Genomic DNA, 25,217 nt, shown 5'->3' with positions numbered 1-25,217 from the left:
AATTTAAAAAACCTACTGGACAAGAGGGTAAATAAGAAAAGCTAAATTAAATTAAATTTAGACCATAATAAAAAAAATGTTGCCACAAGGGTTAAACACATAGCCTGCAAACACACTTAACCATTTAATCAGGCGCAGAACACTAGTGAAAAAGAGATCTTTACCAACAGATTTTACCGAAAGATATACAAATCTTTCGGTAAAGGTTCCGACATAAAGAAATCTTTTGTTATTATAAATATTTTCCGAGAGTTGTATAAAAACTTTCGGTAATGTGAATTTTTAACAAAGGTTTTATACAAATCTCTTGGGAATACCCCAAACCCCCAAACACAAAACTAATTTTAAGTGTTGGAATGGGGAAGTATCGAAAGATTTATATACATCTTTCGGTAAAAATTCACAGTAGCGAAAGTTTTTCGAATATCTTTCGGTATTTTCTCTTCACCCAAAAAACAAAAAATAATTCTAAGTGTTGCGATGGGGTAGTAGCAAAAGTTTTCAAATATCTTTCAGAATTTTCTCTTCCCCCAAAAAACCTAAAATAATTCGTATGGTTGGGATGGGTAATAGCAAAAGTTTTTCAAATATTTTTCGGTATTTGCTCTTCCCCAAATAAACAGAAATAATTTTAAGTGTTGGGATGGGTAGTAGCGAAAGTTTTTCAAATATCTTTCGGTATTTTCTCTTCCCTTAAAAAACAGAAAATAATTCTAAGTGCTGGGATGGGCTAGTAGAGAAAAAAATTCAAATATCTTACGGTATTCGCTCTTCCCCCAAAAAAAATAATTCTAAGTGTTGGAATGGGGTAGTAGCGAAATTTTTTCGAATATCTTTCGATATTTGTTTTTCCCAAAAAAACAGAAAATAATTCTAAGTGTTGGAATGAGGTAGTAGCGAAAGATTTTCAAATATCTTTTATATTTACTCTTCCCCAAAAATATGTAGTTAAGGTCATTACCGAAAGATATTTAACATATCTCTCAGTATTCCAGATACATACTGATATATTTGACAAATCTTTCAATATTGGTCTTCTTTTCTAATTGGTATTTTTATCAAGTGTGTGTTATTTTCTACGTATATGGATTGTATTTAATTTTATAAGTGTATATGATTGTGTTTGATTATATAAAAAAGTGTAATATGTATGTTTGTGTTTGATGATAATAAGGATGTGTGTAGTGTTTGATTATAAGATGTGAGGATTGTGTATAATATTAAAACAAGATGAATGTGTTTTCATGTTTTAAAGATATAAAATGTGTTACATTAATGTTGTTCAAAAGTGAAAGAACTAACAAAGAAGTCCAATACCGAGAGATATGTTAAATATATTTCGGTATTTAAGGGCATATACCAAAAGATATGGTTATATCTTTCGGTATTACCCTTAAATACCGAAAGATAATTCACATATATTTTGGTATTGAACTTCTTTGTTTGTTAGTTTAAATGGTGTTTCACTTTCTAATTTGTTTGTCTAAACTCCTAAACTAATCAAGTGTGTGTTATTTTTTAAGTATAGGGATTATGATTAATTTATAAGTGTATATAATTGTGTTTGATTATATAAAGAAATGTATATGTATATTTGTGTTTGATGATAATAAGGATGTGTGTATAGTTTGATTATAAGGATGTGTTGGGATTGTGTAATGTTTTAAGGTTATAAAATGTGTTAAATAAATATTTTTCAAACTAATTATAAAGTGAAACACCAATTAGTTTAACAAATTAAGAAGACAAATTCAAAAGATTTCTAAATATCTTTCGGTGTTGAATGGTAATGCCAAAAGATATTTAGAAATCCTTCGATATTTGACCTCTTCTAGACTACTTAGCCTGAGGTAAAAAACCGAGAGATTTCTAAATATCTTCCGGCATTACCATTCAATGTCGAAAGATATTTAGAAATCTTTCGGTATTTGACTTCTTAATTTGTTAAATTAATTGGTGTTTCACTTTATAATTAGTTTGTCTAAACTTCTAACTAAGATAATAAAGTGTGTGTTATTTTTGAAATATAGGGATTGTGTTTAATTTTATAAGTGTATAATATGATTGTGTTTGATTATATAAAGTAGTGTATATGTATATATGTTTATTTGTGTTTGATGATAATTAGAATGTGTGTAGAGTTTGATTATAAGGATATGTTGGGATTGTGTATAATTTTAATCTAGATGAATGTGTTAAATGTTTTTATGGAAAAAAATCTAGGCATGCCTATCGAGAGATATGAAATAATCTCTCGGTAATCGGGGTTAAAATTGAGAGATTTATGTATATCTCTCGGGAAAATTAAGGTCAAAACTGAGATATATACATAAACCTCTCGATTTTCATTAATATAAATACCGAGAGATATACATATATCTCTCGGTAACAAATTAGGGAAAATACCGAGAGATATATGTAAACATCTCGGTAATAACATATTTTAATTAGCCTGAAACCTCTTTCTTTCCGATTACTCTTCTCTCTCGAACTCTCCACCTCCCTCTTTTCTTCTCCCGAGTCGAGCGACGATGCCGCCCACAACCAATGACGCCTCCCACGAACGAAGACGTTTAAACTGATGTCACCCACGACCGACACCGCCTAGACCGACCGACCGACCCCGCCCACGATCTTGCAAATGCGCCTCTAACTCGCCGTTGATCTACATCTCTGTCCACGAATAGCAATAGCAACTTCAAATGATCTTGTCACTGTTCACGATGAGAATACAATCAACCTTGTATGTAATGAGTCGAGTTGGGTGTTTGACACTAGAGCTTCCTTGCATGTTACGCCAAGGAAAGACTATTTTACGTCTTATACTTCATGTGATTTTGAAGTATTGTAGATAGGTAACGACGACTTAAGTAAGGTTATTGGTATTGGTGACGTTTGCTTGGATTTTGGTAATGGGTCGAAAATATTACTTAAGGATGTTCGACATGCTCCAGATATTAGGCTGAATTTGATATCAACTGGAAAACTTGATGATGATGGTCTCACGAGTAGTTTTGGTTCTGGAAAATAGAAACTTTCTAAAGGTAACTTGATTATAGCTCGGGGAGAAAAATATTCTAATTTATATTTGATGCAACCTACGATATGCAAGGATAGTGTGAATGTTGTACGGAGTAAAGATGCTTCCAAATTATGGCACAGAAGACTTGGCCACATCAGTGAAAAGAGATTGAATCTGTTGGTTAAGAAAAATGCTATTTCTGGTTTGAGTGAGAACGATTTGGAGAAATGTTCTCATTGTGTTGCTATAAAACAAACTAGAGTATCGTTCAAGCATAATCTTCCTTCAAGAAAGTTAAAAGTCTTAGAGCTGGTGCATTCAAACGTTTGTGGTCCTTTAAAGGTACGAACTATTAGTGGTGCTCTTTATTTTGTAACGTTTATTGATGATCATTTCAGGAAGCTTTGGGTTTATGTTTTGAAGTCTAAAGATGAGGTCTTAGACAAGTTCAAAGAGTTCTATGCTCTTGTTGAAAGAGAGACCGGGAAGAAGATCAAGTGCATTTGTAGTGATAATGGTGGTGAATATTGTGGTCCATTTGATGCATATTGCAGACAACAAGGGATCATACATCAGAAAACACCTCTAATGACTCCTCAGTTGAATGACTTTGAAGAAATGATGAACAGAACAATTATTGAGAGGATTAGATGTTTGCTTTCAGAAGCAAAGTTATCTCAAACGTTTTGGGGTGAAACATTACTCACAGTAGTACATGTTATAAATTTGAGTCCTACAGTAGCTTTGGACAGTGAAGTTCCAAATAAGGTATGGACTCGTAAAAATATTTTGTATGATCATTTACGAGTATTTAGATGCAGGTGCTCTATTCATATTCCAAAGGATGAAAGATCAAAGTTGGATGTGAAGAGTCGAGAATGCATTTTCTTGGGTTATGGCCAAGATGAATTTGGTTACAGATTATAAGATCCAGTTGCAAAGAAGCTTGTCAGAAGTCGTGATGTCATCTTTTATGAAGATGAGACTATTGAAAACATTGATAAAGCTAAAAATAGTGAGTTGAAGGAAAAGTGAGTGGATAGATTCAGATCCAGTTCAATTATTCGAATCACCTAGTTCAACAGAAAATCAGCTGCAACAAGATGATTCTCAAGATGAACATGACGTTCAAGTGGAGAGTATTAGTAACGAGGAAGAGGAATTATCTACAATTCCATCTAGAAGATCGACAAGAGATAGACAACCTTCTATAAAATATTCTATTAATGAATATGTTTTAGTGACTGATGGGGGAGAGCCAGAATCATATGAAGAAGTTATGGATAGTGAATCCAAGCATAAATGGGTTGATACTATGAAAGATGAGATGCAATCTCTACATGATAATCATACTTTTGAGTTGGTAGAATTACCAAAAGGAAATAAAGTTTTGAAGAACAGGTGGGTATATAGACTGAAGCAAGATGATCATACTTCAGCTCCACGATACAAAGCTCGTTTGGTTGTCAAAGGGTTTAGTCAAAGAAAGGGAATTGACTTTGACAAAAAAAATTCTCTTATAGTTAAGATGACTTTAATCAGAACTATATTGAGTTTGGCAACTAGTCTTGATTTGGAAGTTGAACAGATGGACGTGAAGACGGCTTTTCTTCACGGTGATTTAGAGGAAGAGATTTATATGGATCAACCTGATGGTTTTGAGGTCAAGGGTAAAGAGAATTATGTTTGCAAGTTGAATAAGAGTTTGTATGGTTTGAAGTAGACTCCACGACAATGGTACAAGAAGTTTGAGTTATTTATGAAGTAGCACGGATATGAAAAGACTACTTCCGACCATTGTGTGTTTGTGCAAAAATTCTCTCCTAATGATTTTGTTATTATGTTACTTTATGTTGATGATATGCTTATTGTTGGTCAAAGTGCTGCGAGAATTGATAGGTTGAAACTAAATCTAGGGAAGTCCTTTGCAATGAAAGATCTTGGACAAGCAAAGCAGATTCTTGGAATTAGAATCAATCGTGACAGAAAGATGAAAAAGTTATGGTTGTCTCAAGAAAAATATATTGAGAAAGTGTTACAAAGATTCAATATGGAGAATGCTAAAAGTGTCGGCACACCTTTAGCGGCTCATTTTAAATTGAGCTCTGAATATAGTCCTTCTAATGATGATGAGAAGGAATATATGAAGAATGTTCCCTATAGTTCAACTGTTGGTAGGCTATGGTTAGCGCGAGACCAGATTTAGCTTATGTTATTGGTATTGTCAGTAAGTTTTTTTCAAATCCGAGAAAGAACATTGGGAAGCAGTAAAGTGGATATTAAGATATCTTAGAGGCACATCAAGTATGAGACTTTGCCTTAGAAATGAGAATCCAAATTTAGTTGGTTATACCGACTCAGATATGGCAGGTGATGCTGATTCAAGAAAAATCATTTCAGGCTATTTGATTAATTTTGGAGGGGAAGCTATTTCTTGGCAATCGAGACTACAGAAGTGTGTTGCGTTGTCAACCGCGGAGGCTGAACTTATTGCAGCAATAGAAGCTTGTAAGGAGCTCATTTGGGTTAAGAAATTATTATTTGAACTTGATATTGTACAAGAAAGGTATGTGCTTCTATGTGATAGTCAAAGCACTATTTATCTAGCCAAAAATTCAACATTTCATTCTAGATCTAAACACATTGATGTAAGGTATCATTGGATACGGGATGCGTTAGATGAAAAGTTGTTGATTTTAGAAAAGGTGCATGTAGACGATAATGGCGCCGATATGATGACTAAGGCACTAACTCAAAACAAGTTCAAGTTTTGTTGTTCAACCGCTGGGTTGACAACATCTTTCTCATAGTTGTGAGGGGAGTTTGTTGAGTTTTTATTTGGGCTCTCAACTATGAAAAAGGCCCAATAATGGTTCAAGTTCATTTTGAATTTAGTAAGGGTATTATAGTATTTAAAGGGTTATGTGATAACCTAATTGCTCTAGTATTTAAAAAACGACAACCGTAATTAAGAAGCAGAAGTCAAAAATTAAAAGAGAGAAAGAAAGAGAAAATCATGTAGCAGATTTTCGCCTACAGTCGCGCAGGTTCATCAAACTCACGATCGGAGATTCAAACGGAGTTTTTCTGGGGTTTAAATGTTTTTCCTAATTTGAGTTTTTTATTTGATTTGTTTGGGACCAAAAATTATATCTTTTTTGTTATGCCCTTTAATTTTCTGCGGTATTAAAAGGTTGTTATACCTTGTTTGTAATCCCGACTCTAATTATAGTGAAGTTTGAACTGGACGTAAAATCCAGTGGTTTTACTCCTTGATTTGAGGAGGTTTTCCACGTAAAAATATCATGTATGCATTGTGTTATTTATTTCCGTTTTTACTTATGTGCTTTATCTGCTCCTAAGTTTCTCAATCAAGTAGGAAAAAGAATATACATTTTTTCCTAACACTTTCATCCATAAATAACATCTCTAGACTTCTCTTTAATTATGTTTTAGAGTTTTTTCACATGCACTCCTACGGAACTTTGAAGTTCCTTCACATCTCTCTCCTTTCTCTAGATTCTTCAATAACGACCAAGACCAAGGTTTAAAATCTTCAAAATCTTTTCCACAAAGAATTCAAATCCCTCCATTACTACATATCCTCATATCAACCATCACCTTGGATAAGTATTCTTTTATAGATTCTCCAGTTCCAATACTTTGAATTCCCTACGAAGTCTGTCTAGGAATGATCTTTTCCCTCTCATTCCTGCCATAATTACTTTCAAAGTGATCCCATTTGACTCTTTGAGATTCTTTTGTCTGAAGATGCTCTATTAAGAGCTAAGAAAATAAGAATTTTTATCTTGGAAGCCTATACTTTGGATTCGTCAATTCGAGCTTAGGCAACCCTTCTTTCAACTGGTTCTTCTAGTCCTGCTCGACCAAATTCCACTGACTTTTCAAACACAACAGGTTCTCCATCATAACCGTGACCATCCAAGACTTGAATCTTACTTTCGGCTTTATCGTCTCCCATTTCTTTCGATTTAGCTCCTCTCGAGTCTCTCTTTCTGAATCGCAATTTCTCAGTTTGTAAGCTCTTATACAAATTTTAAGTAACCAGGGGAGTTGAAAGCAAAATGCACACCTTCTCATCATATGAGTTTAGCATTAAACAAGAAAATGAGATCGTAACCCTGAACCCTGAACCCTGAACCCTGAACCCTGAACCCTGAACCCTGAACCCTGAACCCTGAACCCTGAACCCTGAACCCTGAACCCTGAACCCTGAACCCTGAACCCTGAACCCTGAACCCTGAACCCTGAACCCTGGATAGTCTTCAACATAAAGACCTAAAATTTAGAAAATAAACTAAACTTAAAGAAATAAGAATTGAACAAGAAAATGAGAGCAAGATCCTTACTCAATCAAATACTATCATTAACAGATATGTTTCAATGAGAAAAACATACTAGCACTAATGCAATGTTCACAACATAACTTGAATGACAATTTGGCCTTTCAATTTCTGAAAGAGAAGCACAAAGACAGAGAAATTTGAAAATAAAGAGGGTGGGAGTTTTTATTTCAAATCTTGTAGAGAATAATTAGAGCTGAAACATGAAAAGATTTCACCCTAACTATTCGGAAGCTTTATATACCACATCTGAAGGAATCTGCTGGGGCAATTGATCATTATCCTGTTGCTGGCGTTTCAGATTAGATTTTCTGTCGTAATCTCTCCATTTATTTATAGCTGTGGTGCATATATCTGCAAAACAATTCATAAATGGGGCCGATCGATCAACACACTAGTACTGATTTTGACAGAAAGAAGTAATTTTGTGAAGAGGGTAAGAGTGTGTGTGAGTGTTACAGAAAGAGGAAAGAAGATATAGAGAGGAATATTTACATCCAGCAGCGACGAAGTATAGAAAGCGGGCGATCTTCGGAGTCATGGGAACATAAGCCTCTTCCGCCGCCATGTAATTTCCCTTTCGGATCTATCTCTCTACAGAATTTCTCCCTTTCTTTCTTCACAGCAGGATCGTGTAATTGGGCATCTTGCTTAAACCGGCCCATAATTTTGTCTATATCTTGCCTATACTCTAAAAATAGGGTAAAATGAGAAAGGTGAAGGTGAATAATTTAAATAGCGTTGGTAACCCTCTTTTTTTAATGACAATTGTACCCTTGCGTAACATAACTCCAGTTGCGTGACGCATTCGGATTTTTTTTTTTTTTTTTTTTTTTTCGTCTCGCGATTGCGTGACGCAACTGGGACATTTTCGTCCAAAAAATTTCATAATTAAAATTTTTTTAAAATAAAAAAATAAAAAATTACGTGAAGGAACATTTTCGTCAGAAAAAAAAAGAGGTCACCAGCTCTATTTAATTTATTCACTCTCACCAAACTCAATTCACCCTGTTTTTAAGGTCATTTGCTCAAATTTCCCTAATTAATATAAATACTAATACTTAATATTTTATAAATAAAAAAAATACAATTAAGAATTTCATTCAAATAATATTTTTATCTCTATTAATTTACTTTTATTTTCAAACTTGGACCCAAATTCCAACTAAATCAATGAAAGGCAATTATCAAATATTTCCAATTATTCTAGTAAATGTGAAATTAGATAAAAATAATTTTACCTACTAATCTCATGTTTTTGTCAATCTTGGAGAGTTATGATTTCTTGGATCTCTAAAAGCCCCTCCCAAATTCGTTAAACCGAATTACACCAACATCACAGAAGTAAAAAACGAAATCATCAATCCTGATTACAAACCATGGCGAGTTAAAGATTAGAGAGTACTCGCTTGGCTCTTCTCTACTTGGCTCTTCTCTACGCTCTCAGACCAGATCTGACAACAGTGTTCGAGATGTACTTCTTCACAAGAACTCAAAATCAGACTTCTACAATTGCGTAATCAACTTCAGAATGTTCATAAAAGCTCTAATTCGCTGTACGAATTTATCCAATAACTCAAAACATATATGATTCTTTAATGGCCACTGGATAAGATATATCAGATTAAGATCTTCAGCTACATCTCTTAAATGGACTCCCTGAGGAATATGAAACAATTACATGCACTCTCACCTTAGTTAAAGATTTATCGTTCGACGAAATGATCACCATAATACTTAATCATAAAAATCGGCTAAATTTCAAGTTGAAAAATTCGTCAAGGTCTTCTCCATCTCCTTTGGTGAATATAGCCTCTCGTGGCAATGGAAATGGAAGGAGGGATGAATATGGCCATGGACGTAAATCTTGACGTGGAGGACAGCAACAACATGGCTACTCTTCACAACAATAGTAAGTTATTCTTCACATATAAGAAGCAGGGCTACTCTACAGGTACAGGCCAGGAGGACTATTCTGTAAATGAATCCTTAATTAACATGGTATGTACCACATCCTTTTAACATATCATCATTTAATAGAAATCAAACAGCCTCTCATTCCAATTCAAAAATTAATTATGGGTTAAGTCAGACCATCCGTTCTGAAAATGGACTTAATTCCCAATACAATAATCGTCCATAGTGTTATTATTGTAACAAAGATGGTCATCGATCGGAAAATTGTTTTTCCAACCCACCGTGCTAGATTTGTAATGTACAAGGTCACACTGTACTCGGATTCTCTCGTTTTACATCTTCACCAAATTATACCACTTTTCTAGCAATACCATCTAACATTGCTAATCCAACTTGGTATCTTGATCCTGGTGCTACCTATCATATCACATCCGATTTTAATAACCTACAAGTCAATGCTCCTTATACATGTATAGAAACAATTAAAGTTGGTAATTATACACCTTTAAATATTCACAATATTGGCACTACCAATATCATGATCTCTCAACGTACTTTATATTACCGTAATGTATTACATGCACTAAAATCACTAAAAATCTAATTAGTGTTACGAGATTTTCAGTTGATAACAATGTATTTTTCAAATTTCATTCTGATGTTTGTCTTATTAAGGACTGAGACACGAAGACGGTGCTTCTTAAGGGATTACTTAAAGATGGACTTTATTGCCCTGAACCTACTGAAATTCTTTTTCAAATATTTCTGAAAAACAAGCGTTCGTTGGTATCCGATCTCCAGCTCATATATGGCACTCACGACTAGGACATTCTTCTACCGCTACTACATTGTTAGTTATATCACATTTTAATCTACCACTTTTGGGTAGTACTACTATTCTATTTTGTAAATTATGTCAATTTGGAAAAATGCACAAACTATCTTTTTCACCTTCTAAGTCTATATCACATGCTCTTTAGACTTAATTTACTCGGATGTTTGGGGACCTGCTCCTCATTTTTCGTGTAATGGTTGTCGTTATTTTGTATATTTTGTGGATGAATTTAGTCGTTTTACATTGATATATCCTTTAAAGAAAGAGTCAGATGTTTTAGATACGTTTATCAATTTTCTTCGTCTTGTTGAAAATCTTTCCAGCCGCAAAATAAAAATGTTACAAACAGACTAGGGTGGTGAATATAGAAATTTCAAATTATTAACAGATCATAATGGTATTTTACATCATTTATCTTGTCCACATGTGAGCAAAATTATATTGTTGAACGTAAAATTCGTCACATAACATAAACTGGTATAATATTATTAGCTCATTCATCTATGCCACTATATTATTGGAGTGAAGCATTTGAAATAGCTACATGTATCATAAATCGTCTTCCAACTCCAACTCTACATCAACGATCACCGTTCGAGATTTTATTCAACTCTCAACCTGATTATTCTTTTTTAAAAACTTTTGGGTATTCTTTTTATCCAGTGACACGACCATATAATCAACATAAACTCATTTTTCGTACTACACATTGTAGTTTTCTTTGTTACAGTGCATCTCATAAAGGTTATATGTGTCTTCACATTCCATCTGGACGCATTTTTATCTCTCGACATGTGAATTTGACGAGCTCACTTTTCCATTTAAAAATAATGACTTGGTACAATTGTTGTTATTTAAAGAATTGTAACCACAATTATTTAAATGTTGGTATATGTTGTTGATGATGACAAGGAAGGAAAATATATAAACCTTCCTAGTCATCATCAACAACATATACCAACATTTAAATAATTGTTGTTACAATTCTTTTAATACGCATAAAACTATGCATGTCTAGGACTGGAAGAATAATCGGTTAAAATAAAATGGTATACAACTAATTCAAAAGACAACTTTATAAAGTAGAGACAATTTAAAAAAAAGGGAACGGAGGATGAAACGCGAAAACCTTTTCCCGAGTATCACTGAACTTCGAACTAGCAATTTTCAAAAATTAATTATTTTAATTAATTTAACACAGATTTTCAAAAATCAAAAGTGTTTAAAGGCATTAGAGTTTAAACATAAATCCCAAACAAGCTTTCATCAAAATATTTTTTTTGTGAAAATATCCTAAAAATATTTTGAAATCATTTTCTAATTTTTTTGGGGATTTTTAGAAAATGGGTCGAGGTTCCAAAATTACAAAAATAATTTTGAAATTTTAAAAGTGGAACCAAAACGGCCTTAGGACCGGTGCCCTAGGTCCTGAGTTTATTTTATCGGTCGGGGCTAAAAAGCTCTCAATCCTTATTGGGAATCCCTTAGTTTGAGTTCAGGATCCTCGGTCGGGGTGCAGAAGTCCCTCGGCCGGAGTGCTAAGGCTTCTCGGTCCTTGGCTAGAATTCTCAATAGGACCTCTTAGTCCTGGGTGGAAGTCATCGGTCCTGGGTTAGGGAATTCTCCGTCGGATGCGAGACTCATCAGTCTTAGGTTTGACTTCTCGATTAGATGTAAAAATTCTCGATCGGACCTCTCGATCTTAGATGAAATACATCGGTCGGACCTCTCGGTCCTGGCAGAAAAGCCTCAGTCGGACCTCTCGGTCCTAGCAGAAAAGCCTCGGTCGGATCTCTTGATCCTTACCTAAATTTATCGGTTGGACCTCTCAGTCCTCAAGAACATCAAATTGCAGGTTTTGCAATGTTGATGGAAGGTCTTGGGTAGCTTCACAAAGCTTCCAGGAACATTAGATGATCATCCCAAGGTATCATTTGACATGGATGATGGTCAATTTGTTCAATACAATTTATGGCCAAAAGTCGAATTTTAGTTTTAAAGTTGTTTTGAAGTGTAAGGAGCTTGCCAATAGCTTCCTTATACTTCATATATTTAATTGATACCAAAATATGAACATTGGTTGTTTATTTGGACCAATTTAAGAACTCAAAATTTTCATTAATTTTGAAAATTATTAATGAAAATTTTGATTTTGATCAAACATGATCCAAATAGTTGTCCAACATCAATAGAAACATGTTGGGAATCTTTTTAAGTTGTTGTTCTTGAAGATTAGTCCAAGAATAAAAAACTTGTTTTTCAAATTTCCAAATTTAAATTTGGGTTTTTTTGTTTGAGACTAATTGATCGGTTCTACTTTTCACAAAAAGCTCATAAATTATCCTATGATCGATTTCTAATCATCAAATTCAATAACTAGGCAACATACAAGCTTAATAAAACTGAAATATAAAAATTTCAATTTCAAACTGAAAGTTTGAATGAAATGATGATTGGAAACTTACCAAGTATTGGAGAACACTTCTTAGACCTTAAGGAAGCTTTGGGGATGCTTAGATCCGAGATTTAAGGCCTATAGTGAAAATTCCAATAATCTAGAAGATTTGAGCTCTAATGGCGAATTTCTGTGTTTTTTAGATTGGAAGCTTGAAAGGTTGTCTCTTGGCTTCGAAATTGTTAAGGGAGGCTATTTATAGCCTCCCGAAGTAAGTTGAGAAAGTCAAGTGGATCGAATTAGTTGAAATTCATTTATGGTATTTTGGTTGTTCTTCATCCCAGTTGCCCGTTTAGAACATAATTAGGTCTATGATTATAGGAGAAATGATCATCGTGGTAGGATGATCATTTCTCCCTTTGAATCAGCCAAAATGGTTGACTATCGGCGAAGTTCCATCTTTGAGAAATCAAATATGGGACTTGTTTTTATTCCTCCAGTGATTGTGAGGAAGACAACAAATCATGTGTAAAATGACGTCGTTTGGGTGTATACTCAGATGTGGAGCATTCCGTTAGCGTTTCGTTGCATCCCAAACATTTCGTCGCATTTTAGCTAACAGAGCGTTAGCTGGTCGCCTATTTCTCGGATGCGCGTTCCTTTGGTTGCAGCGGGCTACGCGAGCGCTTTCTAGGCGTTGGATGAAAATCTAGCGTTCGTCGAATGGATGCGGTTTCGGCTGTAGGCATTCTTCTGAATTTCGGCTACACCCGATTGCGAATTTATTTTTTTATTTAAAATCTTAAGTGTTTGTTTGAAATTGATTTTTATTTCACCCTTTTGGATTTTTTTTTTAATTCTTTAAAATACACAAAATATTTAAAATAAATATGACCATTTTATTTTATTTTTTTGTATATTTTTTATTTAATAAATAATTTTTGGGGATAAATGGGTACCACATTTCATCCTAAATTATTTATTTTTTTCCCATGATTTTTTCTAAAGTATTTTAAGAAAAAATGAGAACAACATTTATCTCAAATAATTTTATTTATTTTATTTGGCCATTATTCATAATTCATTAGGTTTTAATTATCACAACTATTAATCTAATTAATTGTTTAATTAGGTTTTTTTTCTTGGGGTTAATTATTTTGATTCTATTTATTTGAAAATAAATCAAAATAATTATTTTAAATTTATAAATTGGGTAGGTAGATTTTTTGTGATTACACCTTTGTTTGGACATAAGCCTTATAATACTCACAAAACTCATTTTCGGAATCAAAAGTCATTCCAACAGTGGAGATTTGAACATCGGGAGGGGATTGTGATAGTTGATCCATGAAACTAAAAAATAAGAGAGAAAATATGTTAACAAACATTACAGATCAATTTAAACAAATTACAATTCAGTTTAAATAACATTACAATTTAGTTTATAACACATTATAATTTAGTTTTAATAACAATACATTTCAGTTTATCACATATTACATTTTAGTTGAAAACACATTATAGTTCAATTTTTTAAAATGTTACAGTTCAGTTTAAAGCACTGTAACCCTCGGAAAACCCATGTCCCGTGTAAAGCTCGAGGTTTAAGAAATTTTAACCTTGGTTTGCGTGTTAGAAATCTTTTTTATCTAAAACATCATTTTTTAAAAGATTTATAAAATTAATCATGACAGTTTAAAATTAATTATAATAATTAAGTTCGGATCAAATTTTAAATAATCTTTTAAATTTTAAATAATCAACTGAAAATTTTGATTAAAAAAATCTTTATATAAGTTATTTCAAAATAGTTAATTCAAAAGATTATTTCAAAATAGTTAATTCAAAAGATTATTTTTTTATAAAGAGTCGTCAATTAATTTTTATTTTAAAATCAATAAAAAGGCATACATATACAAACGTATTTTTAACAAGAGTTTTATTTTGGTTCGTAATTTGGTGATACTCGGGAAAGAGTTTTCGCACTTCATCCTCCGTACCTATTTTTAAAATGGTCTCTACTTTATAAATTCTTGACTTTTGAAAATTGGTTGTATAACCTTTTATTTTAACAATTATTCTTATAGTCCTAGACATGCACATATTTTATGTATTTAAAATTGTAACAGCAATATTTAAATGCTTGTACTTGTAGCTGATGATGATGACTAGAGAGGAATGTACATGAAGAACATCAGTTTTAAAATACATTAGGATTTAAAAATAAATCTCAAACGAGCCCTTAATATATATTTTATGAAAATATTTAAAAAATATTTTGAAATCATTTTTTATTTTTTGAGAATTTTATAAAATAGTTTAGGGTCCCAAAATTACAAAAAAAAATTTGAAATATTAAACATGCAACCGAATAGACCCTAAGACCTCAGTCCTATGGGTGATTTTTATCGGTCGGGGCTACAACCCCCGATCCTGGGTCGGAACCCCCTCAGTCGAGGTGCTAACATCCTCGGTCGGGTGTAGAAGTCCCTCAATCGAGGTGCCAAAATCCTCAGTCGGGGTGTTAAAGTCCTCGGTCGAGGTTTGGGAAATCTCAGTTATGTGAGAGAATTCTCAGTCCTAGGTTAGCATCAGGCTAATTTTTTCGGTCATAAGTGTAAAGAACACTCGGTCCTAAGTTAGTCGTGTGCTGACTTTCCTCGGTCCTAGGCACTGATGTCCCTTGGTCGGACCTCTCGGTCGAGGTTCAAACATTCTCGGTCAGATTCCTCGGTCGAAGCTCGAGCCCTAGTTAGGTTTCTCGGTCCTCAAGAACATCAAAACTACAAGTTTTGTAATTTTGATTGAGGCCCGGATCCTTTGATCCAAGGGCATGGGAAGCTTCATAAAGTTCCTATGAATATTATGAACATCATTCTGATGTGTCATTCAACCGGGATGATGTTCAATTCAATCAAAACTATTTTATCACTAAAAATGGGTTTTTGATTTTTGGGCTTTAATGAACCGTAAGGAGCTTGTCAATAGCTTCCTTATGCTTCATATGATTTTATGAGACCAAAATATGAACACTAGAGGTTCGTTTTGACCAATTTAAGACTGAAATTTTCATTTTTTATGCAAATTTTAGTTTTTTATCAAACATGATCAGGATAGATGGGAACTGATTCAAATAGGTTCCCAACATCATTAGAAACATGTTAGGAAGCTTTCTAGGTTGTTGCTCTTGAGCTAAAACATAAAACCTGATTTTGAAATTTTCCAAATTCAAATTTAGGGTTTTTTTATTTAGATTGATTGATCGGGTTTGGCTTCAATAGAAAGCTTGCAAATGATCTAGGGATTATTTTCCAATCAAGAAATCCAACATCCAGATAGTATATAAAACTATGAAAACTAAAATATAAAGATTTCAATTTCAAACTGAATATTGAATTAGAGAGTAATTGGAATCTTATTGAGAATTGGAGAACACTTCTTAACTCTTGTATAAGTTTTGTGAAAGCATGGATCTGAGCTTTAAATATTTACCCGGAAATTCCAAAAATCTAGAAAGTTTGAAGGTTTAATGGTGGATTTTTTAAAACCTTTGATTGAAGGCTTGAGAGTGGATCTTTTGCCTTCGGTTTGTTCAGGGGATGGTATTTATAGCCTACCAATGTCGGTTCATCGACCAAGTGGCTTTGATTAAGTTAAAAGACCATTGATGGTAGTTATTCTCTGCCTAGTTGATGGTATATGATGTGATGATGTCTCAAAGAGTAGGGGAAATGATCATCGGAGTAGGGTGATCATTTCACTTTTTGAACAAAGTCAAAAGGTGGAGAAACGACAAAGTTCCATCTTTGAAAAATCAAAGATGGTTGTTGTTCTTATCGTCTCTATCGTCGCGAGGAAGACGATGATATATGTTGAAACAACATCGTTTCGGGTGTAAATCCAAACGTGGGATTCTCCGTTAGCGTTCTTTCTCGGTTTTGTCCGTGATTGGGTCTTCTATCATGTTTCAGTTAACGATGTTGAGGCGCGCGTTAGTTGATCCCCTGTTGCGTAGAGGCGCTCTTCTTCCATTGCAGCGGGCTACGCGGACGACTCTTGGGCGTTGGATGAAAATCCAGCGCCTATCCGTTGTGGTTCCTACTGTAGCAATCATTCTGAATTTTGGCCACACAGGATTACAGACGATTAAAAGCTTAAAGGTTTGTTTGAAATTGATTTTTATTTTACCCTCTTTGTTTTCAATCTTAAAAATATACAAAATATTTTTAATAAATATGACACATATTTTGCCAATTTATTTTAATTTTTTTTTTTGTATATTTTTGAGTTTAATTAATAATTTATTTGGGATAAAATGAATACAACATTTACCCTAAATTATTTATTTTAATTCCCTTTGATTTTTCTATAATTAATTTGGAATAAAATGAGTACAATATTTATCCCAAATTATTTTATTTATTTTTATTGGTCATTATGCTTAATTAATTAGGTTTTAATTATCACAATAATTAATCTTAATTAATTATTTAATCATGTTTTGGCCTTGATTTTATTTATTCAAAAATAATCAAAATAATTATTTTTATTTTTATAAATTGGGTATGTAAAAATTTTAGTGATTACAAACACATTACAGTTCAGTTTTAAAAAATGTCAAAGTTCAGTTTAAAACACATTACAGTTCAATTTTAAAAATATTACATTTAAATTTAAAATACATTACAGTTCAGTTTAAAACAAATTACAATTCAGTTTATCAGACATTACATTTTAGTTTATAACACATTACATTTTAGTTTAAAACACATTATAGTTCAGTTTAAAATATTTTACAATTGAGTTTACACATTACAATTGAGTTTACACATTACAGTTGAGTTTAAAACACATTACAATTGAGTTTAAAACACATTACAATTTAGTTTTAAAAATCGTAACAATTCAATTTATATAACATTACATTTCAGTCTAAAACATATTACAATTCAGTTTATAAGACATTATATTTTAGTTTAAAACACATTAAGTTAGTTTAAAATACATTATATAGTTCAATTTAAAACACATTACAGTTCAGTTTAAAATACTCAATTTACAAACCCGTTCAAGAACTCGGTGTATGAGGAAGTGTAGTATTTTTTGCAGTAGTCTTCTTCGAGGTAGTCTTCTTCACTTTGGGTTTCTTAGAGAGAGAAATTTAGAATTCGATCAAACCTTTTGATATGAGTTATTTTTGATAGAGAGGAGGCTATGATTTGATCATAGAGAAGACTACGATTTGATCAAAATATATAAGGAGTCGTGCGCTTAATTGTTTTGTATTTTATTTTTTACCGTGATTTATTTTTTTTAACGTGGCGCCACCCACGTGGGGAGTCTATATCATTACTCATATATTAAATATTGAGTGCTGATATTTTTTTAATATATTATTTGTTGTCATACATTTAATAAGTTTTAGTTGATTTTATCAATTGAGACTCGAATTTTGAATTGTGTTATATTAACTCAAACTATCTAAATTTTAACATTTGAGGCTATCTTACAAACGACGAATTAACATAGGTTTTTTTTACTTTATCACAATATTTTTCTTTTGGTAATTAATTTGTGATATTTGTAAAAATTAAATAACAACTTTTTCTCTTGTTATTTTTTTCTAACTATTTTCACACATTACACCTTCTTTAAGGTATTCAAATTATATTCTAAAGTTTGGAACTCATATATTTCGAAAAAATACTCAATTTAAAATATAAATACGTTCAAATTTGTATTTGTAGATTGTACATAAAGTTATGTTGTTTTGAAATTTTATAAAAAAAATAAATACCAAATATATCTCTTTTCGAATTTTTTTAAATCTTTTCTGTTATTACAATTTTTATAATCACTCAAACTATTTTCGACAAACTATAATACTATAATACGTAAATCTCGAAAAAAAATACTCAATTTAATAGATATTCGTTCAAAACATCTATAAAGTATATTTCATTTACAAATGTAACAAATTAATTAAAAAAAAAAATAATACTTTAGAATAACATTTGGGACATTTTATTCGTTTGAGAAAATTCTTAAATGATTATGATTGTAATAGTTTGAGCCTAGTAACACAATATAAAATTAAAGTCATATGAATATGATCAAATTTTGAGTCTTAAAAAAGAATACATCCCGAAGTTATTGATATGTTTATAAATTAATTTTATTATTAATTAAATAAAATTAGTTAAAACATTGAAGACATAATAATAATTTTTTATTAAATAAATATTAAAAAAAATATCTATAAATTTAATATATATTAAATAATTTTAATTAATATATAACTAAATTGATTTGAATATTGAATAATGAATAAATAAAATTTTAATATATCAAAATATTATTGAATATCCAAAAATAGAAAAAATTTCAATTTCAGAATCAAATTGGAATGTTTGGGGAATATTTTCCTAACAAATTATACCCGAATATGACATCTCTATTTATATTATTATATTTAAATAAAAAATTATATATAAAAAAATTATTTTAGATGATTTAACAAATATAAAATCAAGAAAATATATATACAACTTATAATCTTTCTTGATAATTCATAACACATTAACCGGAATAAGACGAAATCTCCATTCACAGATTCAATCTGACAGTCATTTTCTTGAACGAAAATATCTATCCTCACAAGACAATCACAAAGGAGAATCTCAGTGCATTCGCCATATCGTCGTCTCTCCAGTTCTTATCTTTAAAGACGCTTCTGGGTTCAGGTCAAAGAAGAAAGCTTTATCAGCTACCAAAATACCAATTGTATCTGTTCTGCTTCCAATTGGATCTGGCAACATCAAGAAATCCCACCTTTTGGAATCAATCGCTTTGTTATTAACAGTTTTGTATTGAGATTCAGTCGCTAGTATTCCATCTCATCTATCTTCCTTGAAAATAAAGGCGAGGTAAGACGTCTAGGGGCCTAATTCAATATTCTCGGCAAAATTGAAAGGATGTCAAGATAATTGTGTTCTTATAAAGGGAAAAAGATCAAAGATTTTTTTAAAAGCTTGTAACTTTGTTTGTGCTTTCGATTTGTACCGTTCTATTATCTAAAGTCAATCACCGGCAGGTTTGGGTTTGGCACAAAATGTCAGTAGAGTGGTCATTTGAAGCATGGGAGGAGGTGCAAAGACATGGAATAGATTTAGCAGATAGGCTTGCACAAGGTGTAACAGGGTTGATTCAATCTCACATAACTCCACCCTCGTTTCATTGGCCTGGTCCTCAAACACCAAAGTTATTTGATGTGGAATTTCCTAGACATGGTTTTGCAAAAAGGCATACTGGGTTTGTGACTGATAATCCAGCGATTAATGGCGTATCTGCAATTTTTGATATTGGGACAAGATTAGGGCAAGCTGGGGCTGATTTTGGGTCTTGTGTGAATGGTGTTCAACAGTTCTTCAGAAGGTTTCCAGTACCATTCATACATAGAGAGAATACAGTGGTGACACTAGGGAATCAGCTTAGTAGCCAAATGAATCTTAAGGCTCCAATTATGGAAGAAGATTTAGGTTCATTGGCTGAGAGGTTTAAAGACTACGAGGTAGCAGAAAATGATGTTGATGAATCGAATGAAGAGGAAATGTCAGGGTTCGTTACTAAAGCAGCTGGGCTTTTTGGTAAATCACAGGTGAACTTGATGGCTTCTTCTATCATTTCATAGTATAATTTTGATGTTGTAATGAGATGATCTGCATCATACATACACTTTTTGGAACTGCTAGTTGGGTTAGGTTTAATTTTGCAGTAACATTATATTCTCGATTTCTAGAAATGAACTGATTTAGATGGCTGTGAGATGTTGTGCTAGCATCATCCTCCAGGAAAAAAAAAGGGGGCAGTCAACTTCTATCAGTCCCCAAAAACAAAAGGAAGGGAAAAGAAGCAAGAGAGTAGAACTCTTTGGAAACATATGAATTATTTTCTTTCTTTTCTTTTATGTTTCCTCACTTTTGTTGTTTACGATGATGTAGGGCATTGTGAACATAACATCTACATTTGATAGTAGAACACGTAACGTGGAAGGTTCTCTAGTCGCAAGGGGAGACCTTTGGAGGGTTGAGGCATCACAAGGAAGTTCCGTTTCAAGAAATGATAGTTCATCACTCTTCCTTGTCCAGCTTGGGCCTGTTCTTTTTGTTCGTGACTCAACTCTTCTCTTACCTGTCCATTTATCTAAGCAACACTTGCTTTGGTATGGTTATGATAGGAAGGTAAGTTTATCTGTTGTTGGTTTTGACATATTCTAGTAAATTAGCTTCTTAAAATGTCCAAGAGATAATAGTTGAGCAGGTTTCTTCTTGCTAGTTAAATGACCCAGGAAAATGTGATAGAGATAATGGCCCTATTTGTAAACATTTTCTGGATCTGAATCCAAATGAGGAATAGTCAATAGTTTCTGAATTTGTGTCTCCGAACATGATTGTGGATCTATATGAGAAATCTAACAGAAAAAGTTTTTCTAAATGGAGCTAATGATTGAACATATTGCTTCTCGCAAGTTAATTCACCCAAATTTGATTTGTAAAATGTTTGTGAATATATGTTCCGTTGATTTTTCATTTAAACAACTGGCTGAGCCATGCCTAACAAACCGAGATGAGCCCGACATAGTATATGTGTGGCTTGTGGCTGAGCCATGCTTAACAACATTATGATAATGTCTCATACTTTGTTTCCTTTGAAGATCTTGCATTTCTAAATCTAATGCAATAACTTGATCCTACTGTCTTGTTCAAACTAACATTTGTTGATATTTAGTTGCTCTTCCACGATCAATATTCTAATCATGCCTAGTAAATGTCTTTGCTCCTGATGAATTGGCAGAGCGGGTTGCATTCCCTTTGCCCAGCTGTGTGGTCTAAGCAGAGGAGGTGGCTAATGATGTCCATGATCTGTCTTAACCCCGTGTCATGTGTAAGTTAAAATTACTAAACAACCCATTACTTCCTGTTTTACTGAAATACTAAGTTCTATGGATTTTTTTGTTACCTCAATCATCAATTGGATAAATATCAAAAGGTTACGTGAAAATTATTTAAGCTACTACAATGATATATCATATGCATATTTGCACATCACTTCTTAAAACTGCTTTTTCCGAGTTAGATGATTGTGAGTTAGCTACTTAATTCATGTATCATTTCAGAAGAAATCAGAAATATTAATCTTTTTCTTGGGGTGAAAATAGCAATTTTTTTATTTTATGTGTAAGAATAATAATAGAATATCTTTTTGCTATTGAAAACTCTTCTACCTGAATCCAAGATCAATTTTGCCCATTTTAAGGCAAAAGCATGTCAATCTTAGATGAGATTGCAATTTCCTCAGGTTTCTTCTCATATTTACTGGAATCCAAGAGCTTGTTTGATGTAGGATTATTTTATTAAATATAATTATTTGAAAAGTATCTTGTTTAATGTGAAAGTGGATTATTTGGTCAAAATGACCAAAATACCCTTTGTATTTGATATTTTGAATGATTTGATGGGATGTTGGATTATTTGGATAGTTGGATTTAATCCACATCAAACAAGACCCAAGTTATTCTGTCTTGAAAAAGGAAGGTGGTGTAAGAATGATTGTATTCTCTGGAGTGTGTTGTGATATGGTTTTTTTTTTTTGCTTATTACAGATTTCTTTTGAGGTTTCATGTTCAAAATTCCTTTAGTCATTTTATTCAACCCCAAGACCCTTCCCTATGACCTCTCTCTGTTTTCTGGAATACATTGAAACATCTTCTACTATATCCTGAACTTTATGACTCAGCTTGTAGGATGAAATTTTCTGATGTCTTTTTTCTCACCAATTCTTCTTCCAGTCATTCATGGATTTGCAGTTTCCAAATGGTCAAGTTACCTATGTGTCTGGTGAAGGCTTATCCACCAATGCATTTGTACCATTTTGTGGGGGGCTCCTTCAAGCACAAGGACAATATCCTGGTGAAATGCGATTCAGCTTCTCCCGCAAGGTCTGCTGCCAAGATTTAAATATGTTATTGCAGTGTAAATGTCAATTTTAACCTTATTTCTCTCTATTTCTAGTGAAAATGAAGGTTAATGTTTGATTTTTCTCTTGCAGAATAAATGGGGAACACGTATCACGCCAATTGTACAATGGCCTGATAAATCGTTTTCCCTGGCTTTTGAACAAGCTTTAGCTTGGAGGAGATCTGGTCTCATGGTTAGACCAACAATCCAGTTAAGGTGAGAGAGTCTCTACTTTGTTTATCCAAATCATAGAGTGATGCCGTGCAAATTTCGTAAAATTCTGGCTTAAATAATAGCTACACTAGAAAAAATATGTAAAACCAGGGGAAAATATGCAAGTGAGGAAAAAGAAAAAGAAAAACTCAATATTATAGGAATGTGTGAGTCTACTTGGTTTCTTGAAATCATTTGTTGCTTCTAAATGGACCCGATGATTCCGATTCCTTGCAACTTCCATCTGCTTGTTGATTCCTAGTGTGGTTAATCATAAAGTTACCTGACCTGAAAACATCCATATATTCAGAAGAAGGATGTATCTCTTGGCTTTATTTGGAAATACAATTTAATTCCGTTTTCTTATCGGAGTGAAATGAGATTCTATTTGGAATTGGAGTGTATCTTAACATAGTCCGGCTCAGATCCATACGCTCCTAAAAAACAATGTTTGCTATAGAATTGCTCTTTCTTTCCGAAGGCAGTGTCCAATTCGGCTCGACGAGGGTTAAAAAAATCATCTTTGAAATTTTATTGTAAGTTTTCCATATCCAATGTATCCTAGGCTCCTAGCCACTAGCCAACCATACCTTTCATACAAAATTCATTGATAGTTTCTCAGTGAGACCCTAGTTTCGAAATGAAGCCAGTTTGTTAATTCTGTTTCTTATATTTTAAAGTAACTTGCAGCATGTGCCCCACATTCGGGGGGAGCAATCCTGGACTGCAAGCAGAAATTGTACATTCTGTGAATGAAGAAGTGAACTTGATTTGTGGCTATTCATACTTCTCACATCCCACAGCATTTGCCTCATTATCTGTAAGTCAAATGTAGATTTTTTTTCTTTAAAGGTAGTATAATCTAATTTCATTTCCCTCTTGGAATAAACTATAACATATTTAGATATCTGTATTCGCATTTCTTGTTTGTGAATTTCAGCTGGGCAGGTCGAAGTGGAATGGAAACTTAGGGACTTCTGGGGTAGTCGCGAGAGTCGAAACTCCAATTAGCAACACAGGCCGGCCTTCCTTCTCCATTCAACTAAACTGTGGTACCGAGTTGTGATTTGCAGCTTTTGTGTTTCCTTTTAGTGTAAATAGTAACTGAAAAGGCTCACAAAATGGGGTGAAAAAGGATCAAAGAAAGTTTTGCTCAGTTCTCATATGAAGAACTCTTCTTAATCTGCTACTCTTCTTGGTATATATATCTGGTTATAAAGTTGTTACTATAATGAAAGCTTCTCAAATCTAATTCAGCTCTTTAATTATAGAAAAAGCAGTATAATGCTAAAATAACCTTACAATTAGATTAAATAATTTTAATGAAAAAATTATATTCAGTAAATGACTGAAAGATCTCCCTTCAAGTTTGCAATTTTTTTTTCTCATTTCTCTCTTTTTCCCTTGTGATATGCCTAGAAAGATTACAGTGAAAGCTAAGGCTTGATCTTGGCTCTTTGAGGATAATTTGAATGTTAAAGAAATTGAGATCGTGGGATGAGTTATTTCCCACTTAGTTCAGTAAGCCATGTTCATGTTTGAAAGACTAAAAGGATAAACTTTGTAAAAATTGAATGAAATGTGGAACATATTATTGTGAAATTAATGATTCATTTGCCTTTGGTATAGCCTGTCGTGAGACATCTTTAGATGATTTCATAAGTTCAGACAGTTGAACTGTTTTTCTTTCAAACAAAGAAAATTCTCCTTTGTGGAGTCTCAACATAATTTTGAAAATGTAAAATTATTTTAATTGATCCAAAATAAGTAGGAAAGTTACTTATTCTGGCATTGAACAGTGTGATGGTATTGAATCACCCAAAGTTGGATTAAATGTTGAGGTTCAAGATGAGTTTAGGACTGCCTTTGCTGAATCTGGTAGGGCTGAGACAGATTGCAGACTGAATCTGGGCTACCTTTACTGAATCAATGAAGCACCTTGTGAAAAGGAGCTTAAAATGCATCGAAATCGAAAGTTACACATTTCATGTGGTGCTAAGTGTTTCGCGTTGGAGAAAGGGTGTGAAAAATTTGTTCTTGAAGTATGTTCTTGAGATATGATTCAAATTATTTGAGATGGAAGGCACTGTGGGGGATTGAGATGATAAGCAAAAGATTCATAGGCCTATTGGGCAAGTTTTTCCATTTGTTAACTTGGTATCAATAAATTGTAATATCAATGGAAACCTTAACTGGATTCGCTTTATGGTTGTGCCTTCTATCGGGGAATAAAATGTGTAAAGAGAGATTTGAGGCAAACATTTGTTCAGTTAATGCGTAGATCAGACCTCGGATTCAACACACGAATGCGAATGATTTGGAGGTTAATGTTGAGGTTGTGGTCCTTAATGCCAAGGTTGACATGTTGAGGGTTACCTCGGCACATATACCATCCACATCCCCTCTTGGGTTGTGGATCACGGTGACACAAGGGATATTTTTGCACTCGAGGGTA

General features: G+C 32.9%; 2 protein-coding genes across 2 annotated transcripts; one reads left to right on the top strand and one right to left on the bottom strand.

Annotated features, from left to right (window-relative positions):
• Positions 1-7,374: 7,374 nt before the first annotated feature.
• On the bottom strand, positions 7,375-8,020 carry LOC124916736. The gene is made up of 2 exons (XM_047457496.1): positions 7,882-8,020; positions 7,375-7,740 (listed from the first exon to the last, which is right to left on the bottom strand). Exons 1-2 carry the CDS (start codon positions 7,952-7,954, stop codon positions 7,610-7,612), a joined length of 204 nt encoding a protein of 67 aa, XP_047313452.1. The 5' UTR covers positions 7,955-8,020; the 3' UTR covers positions 7,375-7,609.
• An 11,148-nt stretch (positions 8,021-19,168) lies between these two features.
• On the top strand, positions 19,169-24,154 carry LOC124914568. Its single transcript, XM_047455148.1, has 8 exons — positions 19,169-19,459; positions 19,627-20,190; positions 20,534-20,773; positions 21,387-21,476; positions 22,381-22,530; positions 22,641-22,765; positions 23,453-23,582; positions 23,703-24,154. The coding sequence occupies exons 2-8, from the start codon at positions 19,645-19,647 to the stop codon at positions 23,826-23,828; spliced, it is 1,407 nt and encodes a 468-aa protein (XP_047311104.1). The 5' UTR covers positions 19,169-19,459; positions 19,627-19,644; the 3' UTR covers positions 23,829-24,154.
• The last annotated feature ends 1,063 nt before the right edge of the window (positions 24,155-25,217 follow it).

This window comes from Impatiens glandulifera, chromosome 9 (genome assembly GCF_907164915.1).
Source record: "Impatiens glandulifera chromosome 9, dImpGla2.1, whole genome shotgun sequence".
Lineage (NCBI taxonomy): Eukaryota > Viridiplantae > Streptophyta > Magnoliopsida > Ericales > Balsaminaceae > Impatiens > Impatiens glandulifera.
Note: the sequence above shows the minus strand (reverse complement) of the source record. Positions and strands in the feature narration are given on the sequence as shown.